Genomic DNA, 21,932 nt, shown 5'->3' on the forward strand with positions numbered 1-21,932 from the left:
ATGATTTTGCAAATGAGTTTATTTCTTTGAAATAGAATAAATTTAGTCGGAAATTTGAAAATTTTAACAAATTAATTTCTAACACAAAGAAAGTGATGTTTCAAATATATATATATTTAGCAAAATACTTAAAATTTGTTAATAATATAAAAGTAAAATAAATGAATTACTATTTCCAAATGCATGATAAAAATTTAGGTAAATTGCTTATTTATTTATTTTAGTTGAAGGATTATATTTTGTTTTACAGTGATTTATTTTCATATCACTGTTTAAAAGTATTTTCATGGCAATCCAATAAATTGAAAAGCGTTAATTAATAAAGATACACTTACTGATTCCATTCCATGCGTATTACTTATTAAAATTAACCAACTGAAAGATAAATTTATTTATCTAATTAATTACCTAATTATCTAATTAATTACCAAAAAGATAAATTTTCTTATAAAAACTAACCAGTCAAAGTTGAATTTCCTTATCAAAACTATCCAGCCGAAGATCAAATTTCTTTATCAAAATTAATTTGCCGAAAGATAAATTTTTTTATTGAAATTAACCAGCCGAGGAAAATTTTTATTATCGAAATTAACAAGCGGAAGTTGAATTTCTTTGTTAAAATTAAACAGCCGAGAGTTAACCTTTCTTATCCAAAATTAATTACTGAAAAGAAAATTTTTTCTTTATCAAAACTGATCAGCCGAAAAATTAAGTTCCTTATCAAAACTAGCTGACAAAAAAATTTACCTTATCCAAATTAAGCAGCGGAATGAGAAAAAAAAATCTTACTAAAATTAATCAGCGAAAATTGAATTTCCTTAAATCTAAACAGCTAGAAGTTAACTTTCTTTAACAAAATTAATAATCCAAAAGATAAAGTTCTTTAGAAGAAAAAAAAACAAGGCAAAAGTCGATTAGCAGGAGACAGTTTTTTTTTCACAATTGCGAATATACATTGTTCAATTATTGTATAAGCTTGATATTGTCTAACTATATTTTAATATTCATAATTATTTTTAACCAAATTACTTTAGATGAGAATAACTATAAATATGATACTGTGTAAACCATATTTTTAATGGAAAACATAAAGTAAATTTCAATTTGTGTACAGTTACTTTTTTATAGTTTTAAACTCTTTCTTCTACACTGAGAGTTCGAGCACAATACATAACTTCCGGAACATTTTTTCTCCTTTTTTATTAAGTCAAGTAATATATTTGTAGGAGAAACTTATATAAAGAACTTCGATAACTTATATAAAGAACTTTTTCATTGATCAAAGTTTACACCTATATTTTCTCTACTTTTTAATCGTGCATGCGGCAAGTTGTAAAGACACGTTAGATAAAACCTTAATGGACGAGTCAATCTATCCCTGTATGGCCCATTTTAAAGCATTTTCGAAATTAAATTATTTCACTGCAAAAAAGTTGTCTAAATTTGGGAATCAGTGGTAGTCATTAGGGGACAGGTCAGGCGTGTATGGATGATAATGAAGAAGTTCCATTTCCTGAGACGTTTTAATAGTAGTTTGCATAGTGTGTAGTTTGGGAATGCAATACAGTATGGCAGGAGACGACCTCTTGACCAATCCGGGCTAGTGTTCGATACGTTTTAGTCTAATTAGTCACAGGTATAGTTAGTTACATGTATAGTGTGACCGATGAGCTAAGTCTTATAAAATCATAATGATCAACCTGGAGCCGCGATGGCTCAGGGGATAGAGCGCTCGCCTTCTAATGAGGGGAGTCGGGTTCGAATCCGAGTCGATACGAATTGCGCATCCGGCTTGCACCGACGACAGTGCTGACATGAAATATCTTCAGTGGTACACGGATCATGGGTTAGAGTCCCCTTGCCCCTACCGATGAGCTAAGTCTTATAAAATCATAATGGATCAACCTGGAGCAGCGATGGCTCAGGGGATAGAGCGCTCGCCTTCCAACGAGGGGAGCCGGGTTCGAATCCGAGTCGATGCGAATTGCGCATCCGGCTTGCACCGACGACAGTGCTGACATGAAATATCTTCAGTGGTACACGGATCATGGGTTAGAGTCCCCTTGCCCCTACCGATGAGCTAAGTCTTATAAAATCATAATGGATCAACCTGGAGCAGCGATGGCTCAGGGGATAGAGCACTCGCCTTCCAATGAGGGGAGCCGGGTTCGAATCCGAGTCGATGCGAATTGCGCATCCGGCTTGCACCGACGACAGTGCTGACATGAAATATCTTCAGTGGTACACGGATCATGGGTTAGAGTCCCCTTGCCCCTACCGATGAGCTAAGTCTTATAAAATCATAATGGATCAACCTGGAGCAGCGATGGCTCAGGGGATAGAGCGCTCGCCTTCCAACGGGGGGAGCCGGGTTCGAATCCGAGTCGATGCGAATTGCGCATCCGGCTTGCACCGACGACAGTGCTGACATGAAATATCTTCAGTGGTACACGGATCATGGGTTAGAGTCCCCTTGCCCCTACCGATGAGCTAAGTCTTATAAAATCATAATGGATCAACCTGGAGCAGCGATGGCTCAGGGGATAGAGCGCTCGCCTTCCAACGAGGGGAGCCGGGTTCGAATCCGAGTCGATGCGAATTGCGCATCCGGCTTGCACCGACGACAGTGCTGACATGAAATATCTTCAGTGGTACACGGATCATGGGTTAGAGTCCCCTTGCCCCTACCGATGAGCTAAGTCTTATAAAATCATAATGGATCAACCTGGAGCAGCGATGGCTCAGGGGATAGAGCGCTCGCCTTCCAACGAGGGGAGCCGGGTTCGAATCCGAGTCGATGCGAATTGCGCATCCGGCTTGCACCGACGACAGTGCTGACATGAAATATCTTCAGTGGTACACGGATCATGGGTTAGAGTCCCCTTGCCCCTACCGATGAGCTAAGTCTTATAAAATCATAATGGATCAACCTGGAGCAGCGATGGCTCAGGGGATAGAGCGCTCGCCTTCCAACGGGGGGAGCCGGGTTCGAATCCGAGTCGATGCGAATTGCGCATCCGGCTTGCACCGACGACAGTGCTGACATGAAATATCTTCAGTGGTACACGGATCATGGGTTAGAGTCCCCTTGCCCCTACCGATGAGCTAAGTCTTATAAAATCATAATGGATCAACCTGGAGCAGCGATGGCTCAGGGGATAGAGCGCTCGCCTTCCAACGGGGGGAGCCGGGTTCGAATCCGAGTCGATGCGAATTGCGCATCCGGCTTGCACCGACGACAGTGCTGACATGAAATATCTTCAGTGGTACACGGATCATGGGTTAGAGTCCCCTTGCCCCTACCGATGAGCTAAGTCTTATAAAATCATAATGGATCAACCTGGAGCAGCGATGGCTCAGGGGATAGAGCGCTCGCCTTCCAACGAGGGGAGCCGGGTTCGAATCCGAGTCGATGCGAATTGCGCATCCGGCTTGCACCGACGACAGTGCTGACATGAAATATCTTCAGTGGTACACGGATCATGGGTTAGAGTCCCCTTGCCCCTACCGATGAGCTAAGTCTTATAAAATCATAATGGATCAACCTGGAGCAGCGATGGCTCAGGGGATAGAGCGCTCGCCTTCCAACGAGGGGAGCCGGGTTCGAATCCGAGTCGATGCGAATTGCGCATCCGGCTTGCACCGACGACAGTGCTGACATGAAATATCTTCAGTGGTACACGGATCATGGGTTAGAGTCCCCTTGCCCCTACCGATGAGCTAAGTCTTATAAAATCATAATGGATCAACCTGGAGCAGCGATGGCTCAGGGGATAGAGCGCTCGCCTTCCAACGAGGGGAGCCGGGTTCGAATCCGAGTCGATGCGAATTGCGCATCCGGCTTGCACCGACGACAGTGCTGACATGAAATATCTTCAGTGGTACACGGATCATGGGTTAGAGTCCCCTTGCCCCTACCGATGAGCTAAGTCTTATAAAATCATAATGGATCAACCTGGAGCAGCGATGGCTCTGGGGATAGAGCGCTCGCCTTCCAACGAGGGGAGCCGGGTTCGAATCCGAGTCGATGCGAATTGCGCATCCGGCTTGCACCGACGACAGTGCTGACATGAAATATCTTCAGTGGTACACGGATCATGGGTTAGAGTCCCCTTGCCCCTACCGATGAGCTAAGTCTTATAAAATCATAATGGATCAACCTGGAGCAGCGATGGCTCAGGGGATAGAGCGCTCGCCTTCCAACGGGGGAAGCCGGGTTCGAATCCGAGTCGATGCGAATTGCGCATCCGGCTTGCACCGACGACAGTGCTGACATGAAATATCTCCAGTGGTACACGGATCATGGGTTAGAGTCCCCTTGCCCCTACCGATGAGCTAAGTCTTATAAAATCATAATGGATCAACCTGGAGCAGCGATGGCTCAGGGGATAGAGCGCTCGCCTTCCAACGAGGGGAGCCGGGTTCGAATCCGAGTCGATGCGAATTGCGCATCCGGCTTGCACCGACGACAGTGCTGACATGAAATATCTTCAGTGGTACACGGATCATGGGTTAGAGTCCCCTTGCCCCTACCGATGAGCTAAGTCTTATAAAATCATAATGGATCAACCTGGAGCAGCGATGGCTCTGGGGATAGAGCGCTCGCCTTCCAACGAGGGGAGCCGGGTTCGAATCCGAGTCGATGCGAATTGCGCATCCGGCTTGCACCGACGACAGTGCTGACATGAAATATCTTCAGTGGTACACGGATCATGGGTTAGAGTCCCCTTGCCCCTACCGATGAGCTAAGTCTTATAAAATCATAATGGATCAACCTGGAGCAGCGATGGCTCTGGGGATAGAGCGCTCGCCTTCCAACGAGGGGAGCCGGGTTCGAATCCGAGTCGATGCGAATTGCGCATCCGGCTTGCACCGACGACAGTGCTGACATGAAATATCTTCAGTGGTACACGGATCATGGGTTAGAGTCCCCTTGCCCCTACCGATGAGCTAAGTCTTATAAAATCATAATGGATCAACCTGGAGCAGCGATGGCTCAGGGGATAGAGCGCTCGCCTTCCAACGGGGGAAGCCGGGTTCGAATCCGAGTCGATGCGAATTGCGCATCCGGCTTGCACCGACGACAGTGCTGACATGAAATATCTTCAGTGGTACACGGATCATGGGTTAGAGTCCCCTTGCCCCTACCGATGAGCTAAGTCTTATAAAATCATAATGGATCAACCTGGAGCAGCGATGGCTCAGGGGATAGAGCGCTCGCCTTCCAACGAGGGGAGCCGGGTTCGAATCCGAGTCGATGCGAATTGCGCATCCGGCTTGCACCGACGACAGTGCTGACATGAAATATCTTCAGTGGTACACGGATCATGGGTTAGAGTCCCCTTGCCCCTACCGATGAGCTAAGTCTTATAAAATCATAATGGATCAACCTGGAGCAGCGATGGCTCTGGGGATAGAGCGCTCGCCTTCCAACGAGGGGAGCCGGGTTCGAATCCGAGTCGATGCGAATTGCGCATCCGGCTTGCACCGACGACAGTGCTGACATGAAATATCTTCAGTGGTACACGGATCATGGGTTAGAGTCCCCTTGCCCCTACCGATGAGCTAAGTCTTATAAAATCATAATGGATCAACCTGGAGCAGCGATGGCTCAGGGGATAGAGCGCTCGCCTTCCAACGGGGGAAGCCGGGTTCGAATCCGAGTCGATGCGAATTGCGCATCCGGCTTGCACCGACGACAGTGCTGACATGAAATATCTTCAGTGGTACACGGATCATGGGTTAGAGTCCCCTTGCCCCTACCGATGAGCTAAGTCTTATAAAATCATAATGGATCAACCTGGAGCAGCGATGGCTCAGGGGATAGAGCGCTCGCCTTCCAACGAGGGGAGCCGGGTTCGAATCCGAGTCGATGCGAATTGCGCATCCGGCTTGCACCGACGACAGTGCTGACATGAAATATCTTCAGTGGTACACGGATCATGGGTTAGAGTCCCCTTGCCCCTACCGATGAGCTAAGTCTTATAAAATCATAATGGATCAACCTGTAGCCGCGATGGCTCAGGGGATAGAGAGCTCGCCTTCCAACGAGGGGAGCCGGGTTCGAATCCGAGTCGATACGAATTGCGCATCCGGCTTGCACCAACGACAGTGCTGACATGAAATATCTTCAGTGGTACACGGATCATGGGTTAGAGTCCCCTTGCCCCTACCGATGAGCTAAGTCTTATAAAATCATAATGGATCAACCTGGAGCCGCGATGGCTCAGGGGATAGAGCGCTCGCCTTCCAACGAGGGGAGCCGGGTTCGAATCCGAGTCGATACGAATTGCGCATCCGGCTTGCACCAACGACAGTGCTGACATGAAATATCTTCAGTGGTACACGGATCATGGGTTAGAGTCCCCTTGCCCCTACCGATGAGCTAAGTCTTATAAAATCATAATGGATCAACCTGGAGCCGCGATGGCTCAGGGGATAGAGCGCTCGCCTTCCAATGAGGTGGGCCGGGTTCGAATCCGAGTCGATACGAATTGCGCATCCGGCTTGCACCGACCACAGTGCTGACATGAAATATCTTCAGTGGTACACAGATCATGGGTTAGAGTCCCCTTGCCATCAGGCTAACCGTGGGAGGTTCTCGTGGTCTTCCCCTCCATGTGACGCAAATGCGGGTTAGCTCCATCAAAAAGTCCTCCACGAATGCAAATTTCTCCCAATACTCGAGCCAGGAGTTCCCTGTCTACTGGATTGGGTTCAAAATTATAAGGTTTCGGAGTTGAACAATAGTAGTCGTAAACCCATAAAATTGGGTCGGCTGTTCAAAGACGGTTATAAAATAAAATAAAATAGATCAACCTGCGCTAGAGCACCAAATACTCAACATCATCTATTTTGGAAAATATCTTCCTTCTGAGACATTGGACATTTTTCCTCATCCAATCTACAATAAAGCCAAGCAAGGGCCGGGATAGCCTGGTCGGTAGGGCGCTGGGCCCATATCCAAGAGGTCGTGGGTTCGATCCTCGCCAGCCGAAGACTCCCCGTGTAGTAAATGGTGACTGATGCACGTTAAATCTGTCGAGTCTCAAAGTCCTCCATGTTCCCACAACAAATCAATACCTCTGGGGGTACTGATCCAGGAGTTTCCTTGTCTTCTGGATTGGTTCAAAATTACAAGGCTACGGAGTTGAACGTAAGTAGTCGTAAACCCATGAAATTGAGTCGGCTGTTCAACGACGGTTATAAAATAAAATAAAGCCAAGCAGTCAAATACACTACTAATATTTCGAGGCGAAATTGACACCGTAGTTTCCTTTAAAGGGTCATACTTCATAATAATATAAAAAAATGTTTTAAAAAAGTTTTAGAGCTTAATATGAGGTCTTTAAGAAGGTGATAGATATGTAACTTTTCAAGAAAAGGAAAGAAAACTGTAAAAAATTAAGCCAAAGTCATAAATGAATTAAAATTGACATACTGAAACGCTGAGTTTAATCCTTGGCGAATTTAATAAAAACAAGTTTCCTTTAGTAGCGTTTATTCACTCTGAAACTTGTATAAACCTAGAAATGGTTAATAAAGTTTAACAATCGCAGCAAACGAATGAATTATTACATTTATCTAAGTAATTTTATTAGAATGAATAGAAATTATGCATGCCATATAATTGCCCTCATTAGATTAAATTACTCGCATTATATTCCTGATAATAAGAGTTATAATTAAGTATAAAAATAAAAAAGGAGCTTATTACTAGTAATTATTTTGGTTACGAAAATTTTATAAATAAAAAAGTATCAATACTTAAGCAGTTATTTTTTATTCATCATACCTGAGCACCATATATACATTTATTGCTGTATACATTTATTATTTTCTTAATTACAGCTATTGTAATTAAGATATTTTTCAACTCATCATTTTTTAATCATTGAAGCCGATATTAATTTAGTCATCATAACTTTCATTAATGGCGAAGTTCGGTTCTTAAATTAACATTCATGATTTAAATTAATTATTTTGTGACTAGATACAAAAGCAATTACTTATAAAGAAATATAATTAAGAAAAACTCTTAAAAACAATATAATTATACTAATTTTTCTCTCTAAACAAATTCCCTACTATTTACGATAAGTATAATGTAAAGCCCTGAAAATTATGTAAAATAAACTAAAAATTCACTTAATAGCAGGTTAGAAAAATCTCCCATTCTTTTTTGATTCCATAGTTATAAAAGCATACGAATGTACTATTAATAACGTATCCAACAAAAATGATATTTGCAAAATTAGATAACCAATTTTTATAATTTTCATAATTAAGTATTATTAGCAAAGGACAGTGAGACATTATTAATAAAGAAATAATAAACGCGAATCAGAAAGGATTAATAAATGCATATTATTATTATTAACAAAGAAACAATATGTTCAAAATTACTAAGCACTATTTGCACTTTTAACATGTTACTTTAAAACTATATTATAGACTTATTATTTTACAATTTTCAATTATCATTAACTTGCAGTAATTCTTATTCATTTATATCATTCCTATTTTATCTAATTCTTATTTAGTTGTATAATCTTTATTTATTTATATTATTCTTATAAATTCATGTAATTTAATTTAGTAACATTTATGTTTTATAAATTCTAATCGATTTCCTTTTTCCCCCAACCTTTTTGGTGCAGTTTATACGTCTCATTCGGCATCTGGCAATTTACGTCAAAATTCAGGAGCAGGCAACATGCTTTTAGAGTCCTAGTATTTGTATTATTTTAAAAATTACGTTACATAAAGTCTTACATAAATTAAAAAAAATGATGAACTAAATTAAAAAAATATGTCACTACTATAAATATCTACCTGCAGATTATTGTTCATCTCAATTTTCTGTTTTAAAAACAATCAAATGAGTGGGAGGGACTGCTGAGACTCCATTCTTAAAACACCTCTAAACGTGTTTCTTTGAAATGAGAAAACACCAGAAGGAACGAAAAGTCAAGATTTTTTCCTTTTTCATGTTCACTGTCATATCTGAATAGGATTTCATTCTCTTTCTTTAGCATCATTTAAAAAGTTTAAACTTAAATTAAAACAACATAATTTTTTTCAGCTTAATTCTTAAAGACTTTCTGTTCGCAAATTTTGCTGCATGCATGCTAATATAAGCTGAATTTATATAATAATCTCTGTCAAAATTCGTTGGTGCAGCTGACAAATTTGGATTTATGAAAACAGTGCAGCAGATTAACTCTCTACCGGGCTTATTACTATAAGCTCATTAGGCACCCGATTATGGAAAATAAAAATATAAATTCATAATCCTTATCAAAATGGCTCAGCTTCAGGCTTTTGAAGAATGTGAGCTCGATTCTCATTGGCTATGGGCCCAATTGGTGTTTATAAAATTCTGCTTTCCTAATCAGAATTTGGAGAAACAGTCATTAAATGATAGTGGTGGAAATATTTAATTAAAGATGTCTGGTGAACACGGTAAATAAACGATGTCTGATGAACACAGTTAATAAACGAATTTTTCACAGTTTGAATACCATTTTTTATAGTTATTTGACTGCATTAACTGAATATGGTGATATAACAATTAAATAAATTGTTATTTAACCATTCAAACAAAGTGATTTTTATACATTTTACCAATATTTTGCTGGAATGAAAGACCTATGCCTGTTGTGTTTGGAACAATTAAATTTGTAATTATGTATACACTGAAAATCCTTCAATTATTTGTTCCAAACGTTATTTTCAAATAGCATTGAAATGTATATAAATTAAATCGTAGTGTATGTAAATTGAATCAAATGCATACATTGCCCCTAAAGCTCAAAAAATCGTTAATATGCGCGTTAATTAGCAAATCTGCAAATTAACTACGGTAATCCGTTAAAGTGTGAAATCAACGGTTTTCTTCAATTTACCTTGGTACTGTGTGTATTTTTTTAATGTTTAAGTTTAAAAGTTCTCTTCGCTCAACTGTTAATAGTTTGTTAACTGTTCACTATTAACAGTTGAGTGATTAACAGTTCAGCTATTAACAGTTGTCAACAGACAGCGACAGCATCAAACTGTTAATAGTTTGATTTTATTCATCGACTTGATTCCTTAAACATTACGCTAATTTCTTAAATTAATTACATTAATAATAAACAAATAATAAGCAAATGAAAAGATGTTACGTTTCTTTAAGTGTCATATTTTAAACCATTTGATTTTTCGTGTGATTTGATTTCTAATATGATTAGTTATTGATTATATAAACAAATGTGTTGTTTGTTTGAGTATCGCAACTCTTTTAAAAGACAAAAAATAAATTATTAAATTGTGCTAATTTAAGCGTAAAGAAACATTGCTGCTATTCGAGCAACGATCTTATTTTCACTTTAACGAGTGCATTTTGGGTAATGAGCAGATCATTTGAGAAGTTCAGAGACTGCATTGGTAATTTGAGGATTCTTTTCGGTTTTTTAACGACTTATTCTAGTTCAGGATGCGAAATATCCTTTCTCCAGCTAGCCATTTGCAGTAACACAGTCAGACTTCAGCGTGAGAAAGATTGACTCAAGCCAATTAATTATAGAATTTGACACGGAGCTGCAATTAAAAAGTGGTATTTTAGTGTCGAAAGGCAGAATTATTTGGATACCTTTTTGGTATTTCAATTTTGAGATTTTTTTAAAAATTTAATGACTTTTAAGGATTTATGACTGATATTGAGACTTTTTGCCAAAATCATTAAAAGCTAAAAGTATTATAACTTTGTAATCAATATATTTCCACTTTTTAGTCTATGGTTTCAGGTTATGTTTCCCTTTTTATGGTTTCAGCCACCAAAATGTTATTTCATTTTGAAAATCGTTTATATTTTTCGTGAAAATAGTGGCGTGCAGAAAGTTTAGTACTTTAGTACTAAGTACTTTAGTACTAAGTACTTTAGTACTAAGTACTTTAGTACTTTAGAATAGAAATTTCACAACCTGTTCTTTTAAATCTCCTTATTAGCTAGCTATTCTGTAGAATTTTTACAAATGTATACACATGTATTTTATACTTGTATATGTAACCGTGGATGACGGAAATTAAAGATAATGCCGGTGGTAAATGTCAATAATCACATAGTCGTTTGGGTGTATGTCCAAAATGTTTGTTACATCCGATTTGATATTAATTTATTTGTTGATATTTGTATATTTATTCGATAATTTAAAAACTGCCGAGGATAGATTTGGAGAAACATTAGTATTCGGAGAACCGGTTAAATGCATGCTGGGCAGTGGCATTTGACCTAAAATAACATTGATGTAGGGCATACGGGTCAGTGACACTGAGCGCTAAAAACATTAATGTAGGGCATACCGGGCAGTGGCACTTAACTAGATCTAGTATGTATTTCGGACATTTACCAAAGTGACTATGTGATTGTCAACATTCACAGGTGGAAGTTAACTACCACCAAATTAGGTAATTCACAATAACATGCTGTTACAAAACTAACCACTTTTAAATTTACGAAACGAATTGCTACATTCACAAACATTTAGTGAAGAGATGAAGGAGGGAAAACCGCAGACTGTTGTAAGTGAAAAGCTCTCTCTCTCTCTTTCTCTCTCTGGCGATGATAGCGTTATACAAAAGACGAAGAACTCATTAATTCATTTAGATCATGTTTAGTACTTGAAATCTGCTCTTTGCTAAATCTTAAAATAAGATCACAGGGAAATAGTTTCAAAATAACTGCGCTAATCATTACACTATACGTTTCCAATTTTACACCTAAACTTTCAAGAGAACGAATTTGAGTTTGACATTTAAAATAAAGATCCCTCAATTCCTGTAAATTAGAAGAAATTTTTGACGGGGTCATATTTAACAATTTGGACATATGGGCGTTAATTAACACATCTTTCAGACCGAATGTATCTTGAATTAATTTAAGAGCTGGTATATAGTTATTTTCTGTTATCACAAAACCTTTAATGCTAGAAAGTGCAACAAATAAATATGAAACTTTTTCAACATCTGAGAGAGAAGTAGTTTCGTCAATTGAATTTTTATATTGATTTCAAAAGTTCAATTTCGGCAATTTTGCGTTTATATTTGATCCGCCTCGATTTAATGGAATTTCTTGCACATTATTAGATTTATGTTCAATAACGCAATCTGATTACAACGATTTGATTTTAATCTTTAATTTTACAGAAGTAAAAACTATTTCTTCATTGTATTCATCAATATTCTCGATTTCCAATTCAATATCGACGATACCTAAAAGATTTTCGATTTTACTATCAATTTATTGAATTTTTTCGTCTTTGATTTATAATTGTAACAGCTGACTTTCGAGCTCATCTATAAGTCCCTGCTCGTCTAAACGAGTTTTTATTTTTTTAATTAGTTTGGTAACCTGTCTTCTATGTGAGATACGTTGTTTTCTCAACTTATCTAACTCTTTTTTTTCAGCTATTGCTAATTTTATAATCTTTTTCTGATATAAATAAGCACAAAACAAATCAAACAATTTTTAAAGCATATGTGAGTCAGAAACTACAAACACTACGAATTCAAACTAGTACTTATTCAAAACGAAAGTATTCGATCTATCATAAACAATAAAATTTTACCATTCCAACAATTTACAACGCATAAACCCTCATTCAATAGAGCATAAAACAAAAAAATATTCCACCTGAAACTAATTCAATTCAATAACTTTTAACTACTTTCAACACAATGCGAAATGGATAAGTATCAAATCAAAACAACCTACCTCACATGCCGCCCTTTTTTTATTCCTGCAAACGAGTTTTTTATTCGAACTAACCATGGGGTTCTATTCCACAGCCGATACACCGTTAAACTGTTCTACCGTAAAGTGCTCGACTTCGCGTGAAGGTCGTTGGGCTACCGAAGCGGGGGTGCCACCCACTCTGCATCCTCAGGGATGTTTCCCAGACCGTCGCCAATAGCCTATTGTGCAGCTCAAGTGCGACGTAAATGAGCAACAACAACTATATAAAGCTCGTTATTTAATTTTTATTACCTGTTATGATACCGATTTTTTTCACGTTGCCTTAAAAAAGACTGTTTTTCGGCTCTGTCATAGCTTGAAATTATGCTTTTTTTACAAATAATATGTTTTTTTCATGTTGTGAGTTTGCTACAGTTATTCACGACAGTTTGGTCGAGTTTAGCCAGCTTTTACCCGGTGCCCTCTCGGCTCATTCTAAAAATGGCGCATAACATCAATATGGAGAAAAGCCACACTTTCGAAAAAATGTAAAGCGTTTAAGGTCTAAGTTTTTAATATATGAAAACTTACCTCAATGCAGCAATATTTAGCCAATAAAAATTTGCAAAAACTGAGATTAATGCTACGGTTTGGATATCTAGCCTGGAAATAATCGTCAACTTGACGATTTTTTTAAAAAAGTTTAATAACTTTTAGAATAACCTGATTAAAAACTTCATCGCTTCAAAAATAAATCGATAGCAAACAGTCGACTTGCTTCAAGCGCTTTAAAATTAGTCACCCTTTTTTAAGCCTTGCCAGAGCATTTAAATCTAGAAAGTCTTGACAATAGGCACCTATTTTTGAAGAACTTGAAACATGTCCACTGTTATATGCTATTTATTTTTTTAACGAATGAAGTTTTTAACCAGGTACTGTCTTATCGATTCAGTTTCTAAGGATTATTTAGCATTTAGAATATTTAAGGTATTTGTCAGTTCTAAAAGCCAGATAGTTCTTTACATCGATATGTTATACATAGTTCAAAATTATAGCTTTGCATCAAGAGTAAGACATTTAAACTGCTACTTTTTTTATTTTACTTGGCAAAAAAGCTTCGAAAAACCACGTTAAGTAATTAAAATGTTAAAAGAGTTAGATATTGTGTTGCTAATTACAGTTACATTGTGCCACAAATGAGAAGCAAATGTAACTAAAAATACAAACACTCAAATAAAAAATCTTATATGTTTATAGCTTTATTTTTCTCGCAAAACAATTTAGTTGTTTTGCCTCAGGAGAATTGCTTTGACGTCTTCTTTAATTTGAAACATTTCTTTATAATCGATATCTCATTTAATCGTTGTAAATGTGAAAAGAAACTTGTTACGCAAGATCAATTTAAAAGAATGGGAGGAAAATATTTAAAACACGCTTGTGAAAACTCAGAATATTTAACAAGTGAAGACTTTATAACTAAGATTTTCAACTGAAAATTAATCTACATTTATTTTTAAGTTGAATTGTTTTTAATTTCACGTAGAAAAACGCTGATATATATCAGTGTTTCCATGAATCTGAAGCATTTTTTTTATTTGTACCAAACACCCAAAATATTACTTTTTTTTAAAGAAATTTCCATAAAATTAGTAGAATTAGCCGTTGATTTATAAGACTAGATTCTTTCTTTGAGGAAAACTCAGTACTCGTAATTGTTAGGAATGTCCGCAAAATTAGAACAGTAGATCGTTAATTTATACCTTTTGAAAAGCGCGTTTCCGAATTTTTATGTCTAAATTGTGAATGTCGTATCATACACTGCTGGACAATTGCTAAGGACGGATCACAAATTGCAATGTAGCATAACATTAAGTGAGACATGAGGCCTAGTAGGATAAAATATAGTTGACACACTGTTCAGACATTAGAATAAAGAATATTCATTGTTCTGGAAAGTACAAAAGCTATGAAACATCTGGAAAAAAAAATTTTATTTGATGCTGCGTACGGAAAAATGGAACAATGCATCCAAATGTCAGCAGGCAACTTGAAGAAAGGTGCCAGTACGGGATATGTCCACTGTGGATTGGATGCAACATTCTACACGTCGTATCATACTTTGCACAACATTATCCAGCAGCTGTCGAGGCAATTTATCCCATTCCTCTGTCAGTGCAGATGAGGGTGTTCTTGTTTGTCGGAGGATAGTTTCGACCAGCAAGTTGCCTCCTCAAAGCATCCCAAACATTTTCAATGGGGTTTAGATTTGGAGAACGTGATGGCCATGCGAGACGTTGAATACCCTCGCTGTCTAGACAATCCTGAGCAGCGAGTGTTCGATGACATGTTGCGTTGTCGTCCATAAAAACAAATTTATCACCGACAGCACCACGGAAAAGACGAACATGAGGAAGTAGAACTTCATCAATGTATCGTTGGCCCGTCATAGTCCCATTCGCAACCACGTGTAGGCGCGTACGGCCATTGATCCTGATGCCGACCCACACCATGACACTGCATGTCGGATATCGGCCCCTTTCCTGGATATTTTCTGGACGATAACCAGTACCACTCTCGCGCCAGATCAGTTGGCGTCTACAATCCGATGACAGACTGAACCTACTCTCATCTGAGAATAGTACGTATGACCAGTCCTGTTCAGTCCGATTGTGATGCTCACGACACCATTGCAAACGGGCAGTACGGTGCTGCCTGGTCAATGGGACACACACAACAGGTATGCGGGGGTATAGTCCTCCTCCCCTCAAACGTCTGGCAACAGTTTTTCGGGAGATCTGCTTTCATGTGGCAGCAAGAAACTGATTTGTCACCTGCTGAGCTGTGGTGCGCCTGTTCCTTTTTGCTGATAGGACAATTAATCTGTCTTCTGCAGGCGTCGTACTTCTAACACGACCTCCCCCGTGCCGCCTACTACACATTCCAGTAGTTTTAAATGATTTCCACAGCCGTGAAACAACGCTGTGAGCGATGTCGAACTCCCTGGCAACATCTGTTATTTTTCGCCCTTCTTCGATCTTTCCAATAATTCGGCCACGCTTAAAATAATCTAAGTGATATCGGGGACGCATGCCGAAAATTTCAAGTTCGTCAACTAAATCTTCCCTGTAAAACTTTGACTTGAAACAACAACTCTCCTCACGCGTCAAAACCTTTAAAGCTCTTATCAGCGCTATCACGTGATTAACAGACGTGGGAAAAAAATTTGCATACGCATACCTCTTCTTACTATAACCCGCACTCATTCTAATTTTCTACATTTTGCTTCCTTTCATTTTGTGGTTGCTATGGATGATAGTGTTATCCGTCCTTAGCAATTGTCCAGCAGTGTAGTTGGAAAATCCGGTTGTTCACAAACTAGTACAATCATTAGCAATTAGTAAGGCTGATTAAAAAAAACTTCTCGTAAATTTCTAATTAATCTAACACACTTTTTAGGCTAATAGCAATGAGCCTTGATGCTTTTACCCAAATAAGAAAATATATAGTTGATTACTTAATTAACCTGATTCATTTTAGGTAGTTTGCAATAATTTTTTTAATATTAGTCTGATTTAATATACCTTTTCGATTCAATTGCCGATTGATAAATTTTTGCACACTACTGTTACATATACTGCAGAAAGACCAATAAAAATGAATGTCTGTTTATTTGTGTAATTTACAGACTCCTGAATGATCCGACCGAGGGCTATGAAATTTGGCATACAGATAGTTCGAGGAACGAAGAAGATCACCGTCAACACTAGGAACATTATACGACGAACTGTTCGAGCGGTATGAGCTAGAAACAAAATGAATTTTTCTAAGTAGTTAAGTGTTAGCCAATGTTTTAAATTTCACTATAGCGGATACAATTTTTCGAATAATATTCAGATAACATCAGTGATATTTGCAAGCTTTTAGCTCTATTTGATACAAAAAAGTTTATTGCACTTACTTTAATATTTAATTATTTTTAATTTGCCAAAAATTACTCTTAATATTTAATTATTTTATGTCGGATAATTTCAATGAGCAACATTAAAGTGGGAGCGGGCGTAGACTACGTCACAAAATAAATTAATATTTTTTAAGTTATCTGATATACTAGGTGTATATTTTGCTTATTGTAATTCATTTAAATCTTTTTATAAAAAAGTAAATAGTTTAAAATCTATGTTAATTAAATATTTATGGGTAAAATTAATGAGAAATTGGCTTTAATTCGCTTAGGAGAAACTCAAGAAATCATCATACTATTATTGACGCCAATGATTAATTAATTTAGATAATATATGCGCAATGAAACGTTAATGAGAAATTCGTTTAGGAGGCCCTTCGAAAATCAATACTCACGTAGGAGCTTAGTTAATTTTGGTAATGTGTACTACTGGTATTATGGTAACTGGTGCAGTTTTACTAAGAATTCTATAACGGGTTTTCCGTGGTTTCAGAAAATATTTTTACAGTTGTAGAAAGCATAGTGTATTAATGTTTGTATTAATCAGAATTAAGAGAACTTTTTTCCACATTTACTTATGAATATTTTTAACAGTAAATGAAAGGTCAGAGTATGAGAGAGTTATGCTCCCAAGTACTTAATAAGATAAGTATAATAGTATAAAAATTTAGTATAAAAATTCTAATTGCTTTAAACAATTTGGATTTAGTTTGCTGCTACTGATTAATGTATTTTGAAGTACCAAATATAGTAATACAGGTACAAATTGATATATTTGACCAAATATTGATACACTTGGTGATTATTAAAACAATGCAGTCGAAATAATTGTCTCCCGACCCTCTTTAATGGGATATGTGCTGGAGAGAAAATTACTTGACAGTAGTAAATTTTGCCCATAAGAAATATCACGTCAAGTGACGATGAATACAATTAATCTCTATTCTGATGAGATGATCAACAAAAAGCGTGTTTTGCTTATTATAATTGCATAAAGTCATTCGAAAGGGCAATAATTAAAAAATAAAATGAAAATATTTTGGTTTCAGTAATTGAAGTGCTTAGTAGAGAGACCAGATCAATGACATTTTTATAGAGATTATTACCAGAGTAGGAAGAAAAAAAAATTGGTGTCTGAGCTATTTTATTACAGATTCATTAGAAGACAGGGCTGAAATTTTTTTGTCTTATTTTATACTTTTATACTCTCTTATTTATGCTTTTTAGAATGCTTTAATATTATTTTTTTTTAAAAATAATAACATAAGACAATAAAAACTAAATTTATTAAAGCAATTAAACAAGTTTTACAAATGAAAACAAGAATTTTAGGATTTTACAATAACAGATAGTTAGTTATATAAACTAAAAATTTTATAAATGAAAACTTTTATAAATAAAACTTCCATATATTTTTCTATTTTTTTAACAAATGCTAATGTGTGCAAAATTCTATGGTTACAATTACTGTTAAATTACAATAATATTGTGATATTCTATTGCAAGATATTTTGTTTAGATAACATTTTGTCTCATGATATTTAGTGGAAGTGAGATTCTTGGAAACAGGAATACTAGATCAAATGTGATTCTATTTTCCGATATTTTGTTTCAATGAGATTCTGTTGCATGATATTTCGTTTGGTTTAAATTCTGTGACATGATGTTCTAGCAAAGTGAGATTAATGTCTCATGATATTTTATCTAAGTGAGATTCTTGGAACACGATTTCTTGTTCAAATGAGATATTATCTCATAAAATTTTGCCAAAAAGAATACTGTCGTGTGACATTTTATCTTGAAGAAATTCTGCCTCATGATATTTTGACTAAGTCAGATTCTGCCTCGTAATATTTTGAATAAACCAGATTCTGCTCCACAAAATTTCTTCTATATAAGTTTTCTGTATACTATATTCTCTTAGCTTGATTGTATTGAGATTTTGTACAATGATAATGTAAGAAGATAAAAGGATTTTTCTTTATTTTGCTTTCCCTATTTTTGTCAACTATAAATTCTTTTTTAAAGGGCACGGAAAAAGAATATTAATCAAATGTTTCTACAGATAAATAAGATACCCGTAAATAAAAAAAAAACTCATATAGGAAGAATTAGAACTGATTTTTCGCTAGTCAATGTGATGGCTAATCGGGTATTTACTATAATTTCAATTTTTATATTATATGAAACAAATATGAAATTAGTTATTGGTAACTAACTACCCAAAAACCAAAAAAAAAAGCTACTAAAGGCAATAGATTTAAAGTTATGTCACAACAAATTAGAACATTAATTAGGACAAATTCATATAAAAGGTAATTTACCTTTTAGTGACTCAAACTGAAAAAAAAAATTCATAAAAATATTTTTTTAACTTCATTTTTATTAGACTTTACAATGGATCATAAGATTTTTGACGATTAAAAAAGTTAATGCATGATTTGGTGACCAGTTTTCCAATTGCAAAACCAACTGCAAAAAGTCCGATTCCAATGATCACTGCGCCTGTGTAAGACCATTTGTCAGGAGGACATCTGTCACCAGCTAAACAGAGATAGAATTTAAAAAAATTAGAGTAACAATTAGGATTTAATAATAAGAATCTAAATTAAATTATCAGTGCCACCCAAAATATTTGTTTACTACATAGCATGATCTGCGTGAGTGTAAAGTCTTTTATGCTCTAAGATTTAAACATTTGGGTCAAAAAGGGCTTCTCCAGCTTAGCAGAAATTGCTTGAGGGATAGCATTGCTTTTCTCACAGGTTACTGCACCCTCAGGAGACATATCTATACATTACGGGTATTGTATCTGATTCTCTTTGTGGTGGTTGTAATCTTGAGGAAAGCACTTTACTACATATTCTGAGTAAAGTCTTTTCTGTTCAAAGATTTGAACAACGTTGTGTTGAGATTTGGGAATTACAGGACATTCCTGTCAGGTGCTTGTTGAACTTTGTTTCAGCTATAAAACTTTTCTGCTGATCATGATTGAGAGTTAGTTTACAATACACCTCTGGCTGATGTGTCTAGCTCCTTGAAGCTGCCTGTCTTCTGAGTCTATGTCTAATGATATAAGTCAATAAGTAGCTGCAGAGTGATGAATCTTTAAAGAAAAACAAAACTTTCAGAGATGTGCTGAGGAAATAAATAAAGTAGAAACGCAAAATGAAAGCATTCCAACCAGGTTATGAAACAGAAACAATGAGTAGCAGTAGATGGGTGAATCAACTTACTATTTTTATCCATCTTATTTACATTGAAATTCAATGCATGATAAACTTTGATTCAAAGATACTAAGTGATGAGTCCATAAAAAAGAACAGTGAAAGTGGAACAATTGAAGCAAATCAAACGCAACATAAAATCGCAAACAGGAAATCTCATGACGGCAGACTACTGACTTTTGAAAAAAGAATGTATAACAGTTGATAGGTGAAAACTGGACGAGATTTTTATCCCTCTTATTCACATTTAACATAATGTCATACATTTTAATCCAATGTATGATATAAATCAAATGAAGTTGCCTAGTGAGGAGTCTCTAAGAGAGAACCCAAGTATTCAGAGTAATGCTGCTGAAGGTATCAGGATGAAAAAGCAAAATGGAAACTTCCAGGGCAGACCAACCGTCACATGAAATAAAATCATAGTGTGTGTCAACTGATCTGATAAATGAGAGACACGAGTTTTATCATACTTATTTACACTAAAGGAGACACAAAACATTCATTATTTGGTTCTGATGGTTGGTTTTACATAGCACTGAAGCTGTAAAATAGGCTATTGGTGAAAACGATCTGTTGATGGTCTGGGAAACATCCCTGAGGATGATTAGAAGACGTGCCATCACAATTTTGATCCTCCGATGAGAGGATGGCTCTTCTGTTTTGTTAGCCTGTCAACCTGCAGGTGAAGTTGAACACTTTACAGTAAAACAGTTTAATGAAGACCAATACGGCTTATCCTCAGCCTATTTACAGGCTGATCAAAGTGGTCACCTACTTACACACTGACCGCAGCCAGTGATGCTTGACTTTGGTGTTCTATTGGGAACCATGCCTTGACAATCAGTCCTCTATGATACTTATTTGGCTTTGGAGATATTGAAAAAATTTACACTAAGTAATAGGCAGTAAATAGTGTTTAAATCAGAGTTTTTCTTACTAAGATTAAGAATTAGTAAAGGTCCATTAATAAATATGCAATTCTCATTGACAAAGTTGCTCTTTCTCAAAATAAATTTTAACTTTAACGAGTTCCTTGCATACCACTTTGTTTTATTGTTATTATAAATTTTCATACGCTCTTCAATGTGACTTGTTTAATTTTAAATGCATTTGATTAATCCAATATTTTTTAATAATTGAACAAATATAATTGAAGCTCGTTTCTTGGAGACAATTTTGGTGATAAAATGAAAGTCTAATGTCTTAACATTATATATTTTTATGGTTACCGTTACAACATACATTTATTTAAATGCCTATAAACAACGTATTCGGGTAAAAATGTAAATAAGAAAAAAATATAATTCGTTAGCAAGGAACTTTTTAATTACCAACAATTAAAAAGCATACTTTCAGCTATAACTTTAAAATTAATAATTATTTTTTCTAAGACTTCATATGCAGACTTCCATTAATGTTAAAATTTGAAATTATTCAGTAAAAAATTTGAAAATGATCAAATAAAAATTGCACTTTTTTGTTTTTAACTTTTTGTGTCTCCTTAAAATACTCAATGTCATATTTTTAATGCAGCTGTTTAATTGTAATGAATAAATTGCTGAAAAAACTGATTCTATGATTGTGATTCTTGTGTTTAAGAGCAAGGCTACTGAGAACATGGTCAATGTGAACACTCGAAACAGTGAGTGCATGAGGATCTGTGTGAAGATGATGGCTAGTGTGTAGTAGGAAAGAAGCTTAGTACATACCCCAAATAGAATACTCGTCCGTTATACCATAAGCTTGAATGGCCATGTCAAAAATTTCCATAGTTGCCTTCCCCAAAGAAACAGAAACTAAACTCTTGCACATATAGTAACCGTATTCATAGTTTGAATATGAAAATAGCCTTAAGTCATTAAAGAAAAATCCTGAAATAAAATTATAACTCAAACATAAAATTATTTTAAAATTTAAAAGAAAACTAATTTCAAAACAAATTGGTAACAGAATATTTATTTTGTAGCCTTAAAATAATTCCACACTTGGATTAAAATTAAAATCGGAACTGTTGCAATAACAAGAA

General features: G+C 36.2%; 2 protein-coding genes across 3 annotated transcripts in view; one reads left to right on the forward strand and one right to left on the reverse strand.

Moving 5' to 3' along the window:
* The window catches only part of LOC107455951 (metabotropic glutamate receptor 6-like), an 84,057-nt gene that overhangs the window by 15,565 nt on the left and 46,560 nt on the right, over positions 1-21,932 (forward strand). The window lies entirely within an intron of this gene.
* The window catches only part of LOC107443176 (uncharacterized), an 85,163-nt gene continuing 81,174 nt past the window's right edge, over positions 17,944-21,932 (reverse strand). For both annotated transcript variants that reach the window (XM_087156923.1, XM_016056960.4), the window contains exons 4-5: positions 21,616-21,777; positions 17,944-19,220 (exon numbers count right to left, since the gene is read on the reverse strand). In XM_087156923.1, the coding sequence (XP_087013049.1) occupies positions 19,069-19,220; positions 21,616-21,777 (314 nt within the window). In that variant the 3' untranslated portion in view covers positions 17,944-19,068. The remainder of the gene's footprint in view (positions 19,221-21,615; positions 21,778-21,932) is intronic.

The sequence above is a fragment of the Parasteatoda tepidariorum genome, chromosome 2, assembly GCF_982258835.1.
Source record: "Parasteatoda tepidariorum strain Cologne lab strain chromosome 2, Ptep-v5.0, whole genome shotgun sequence".
In the NCBI taxonomy this organism is placed as follows: domain Eukaryota; kingdom Metazoa; phylum Arthropoda; class Arachnida; order Araneae; family Theridiidae; genus Parasteatoda; species Parasteatoda tepidariorum.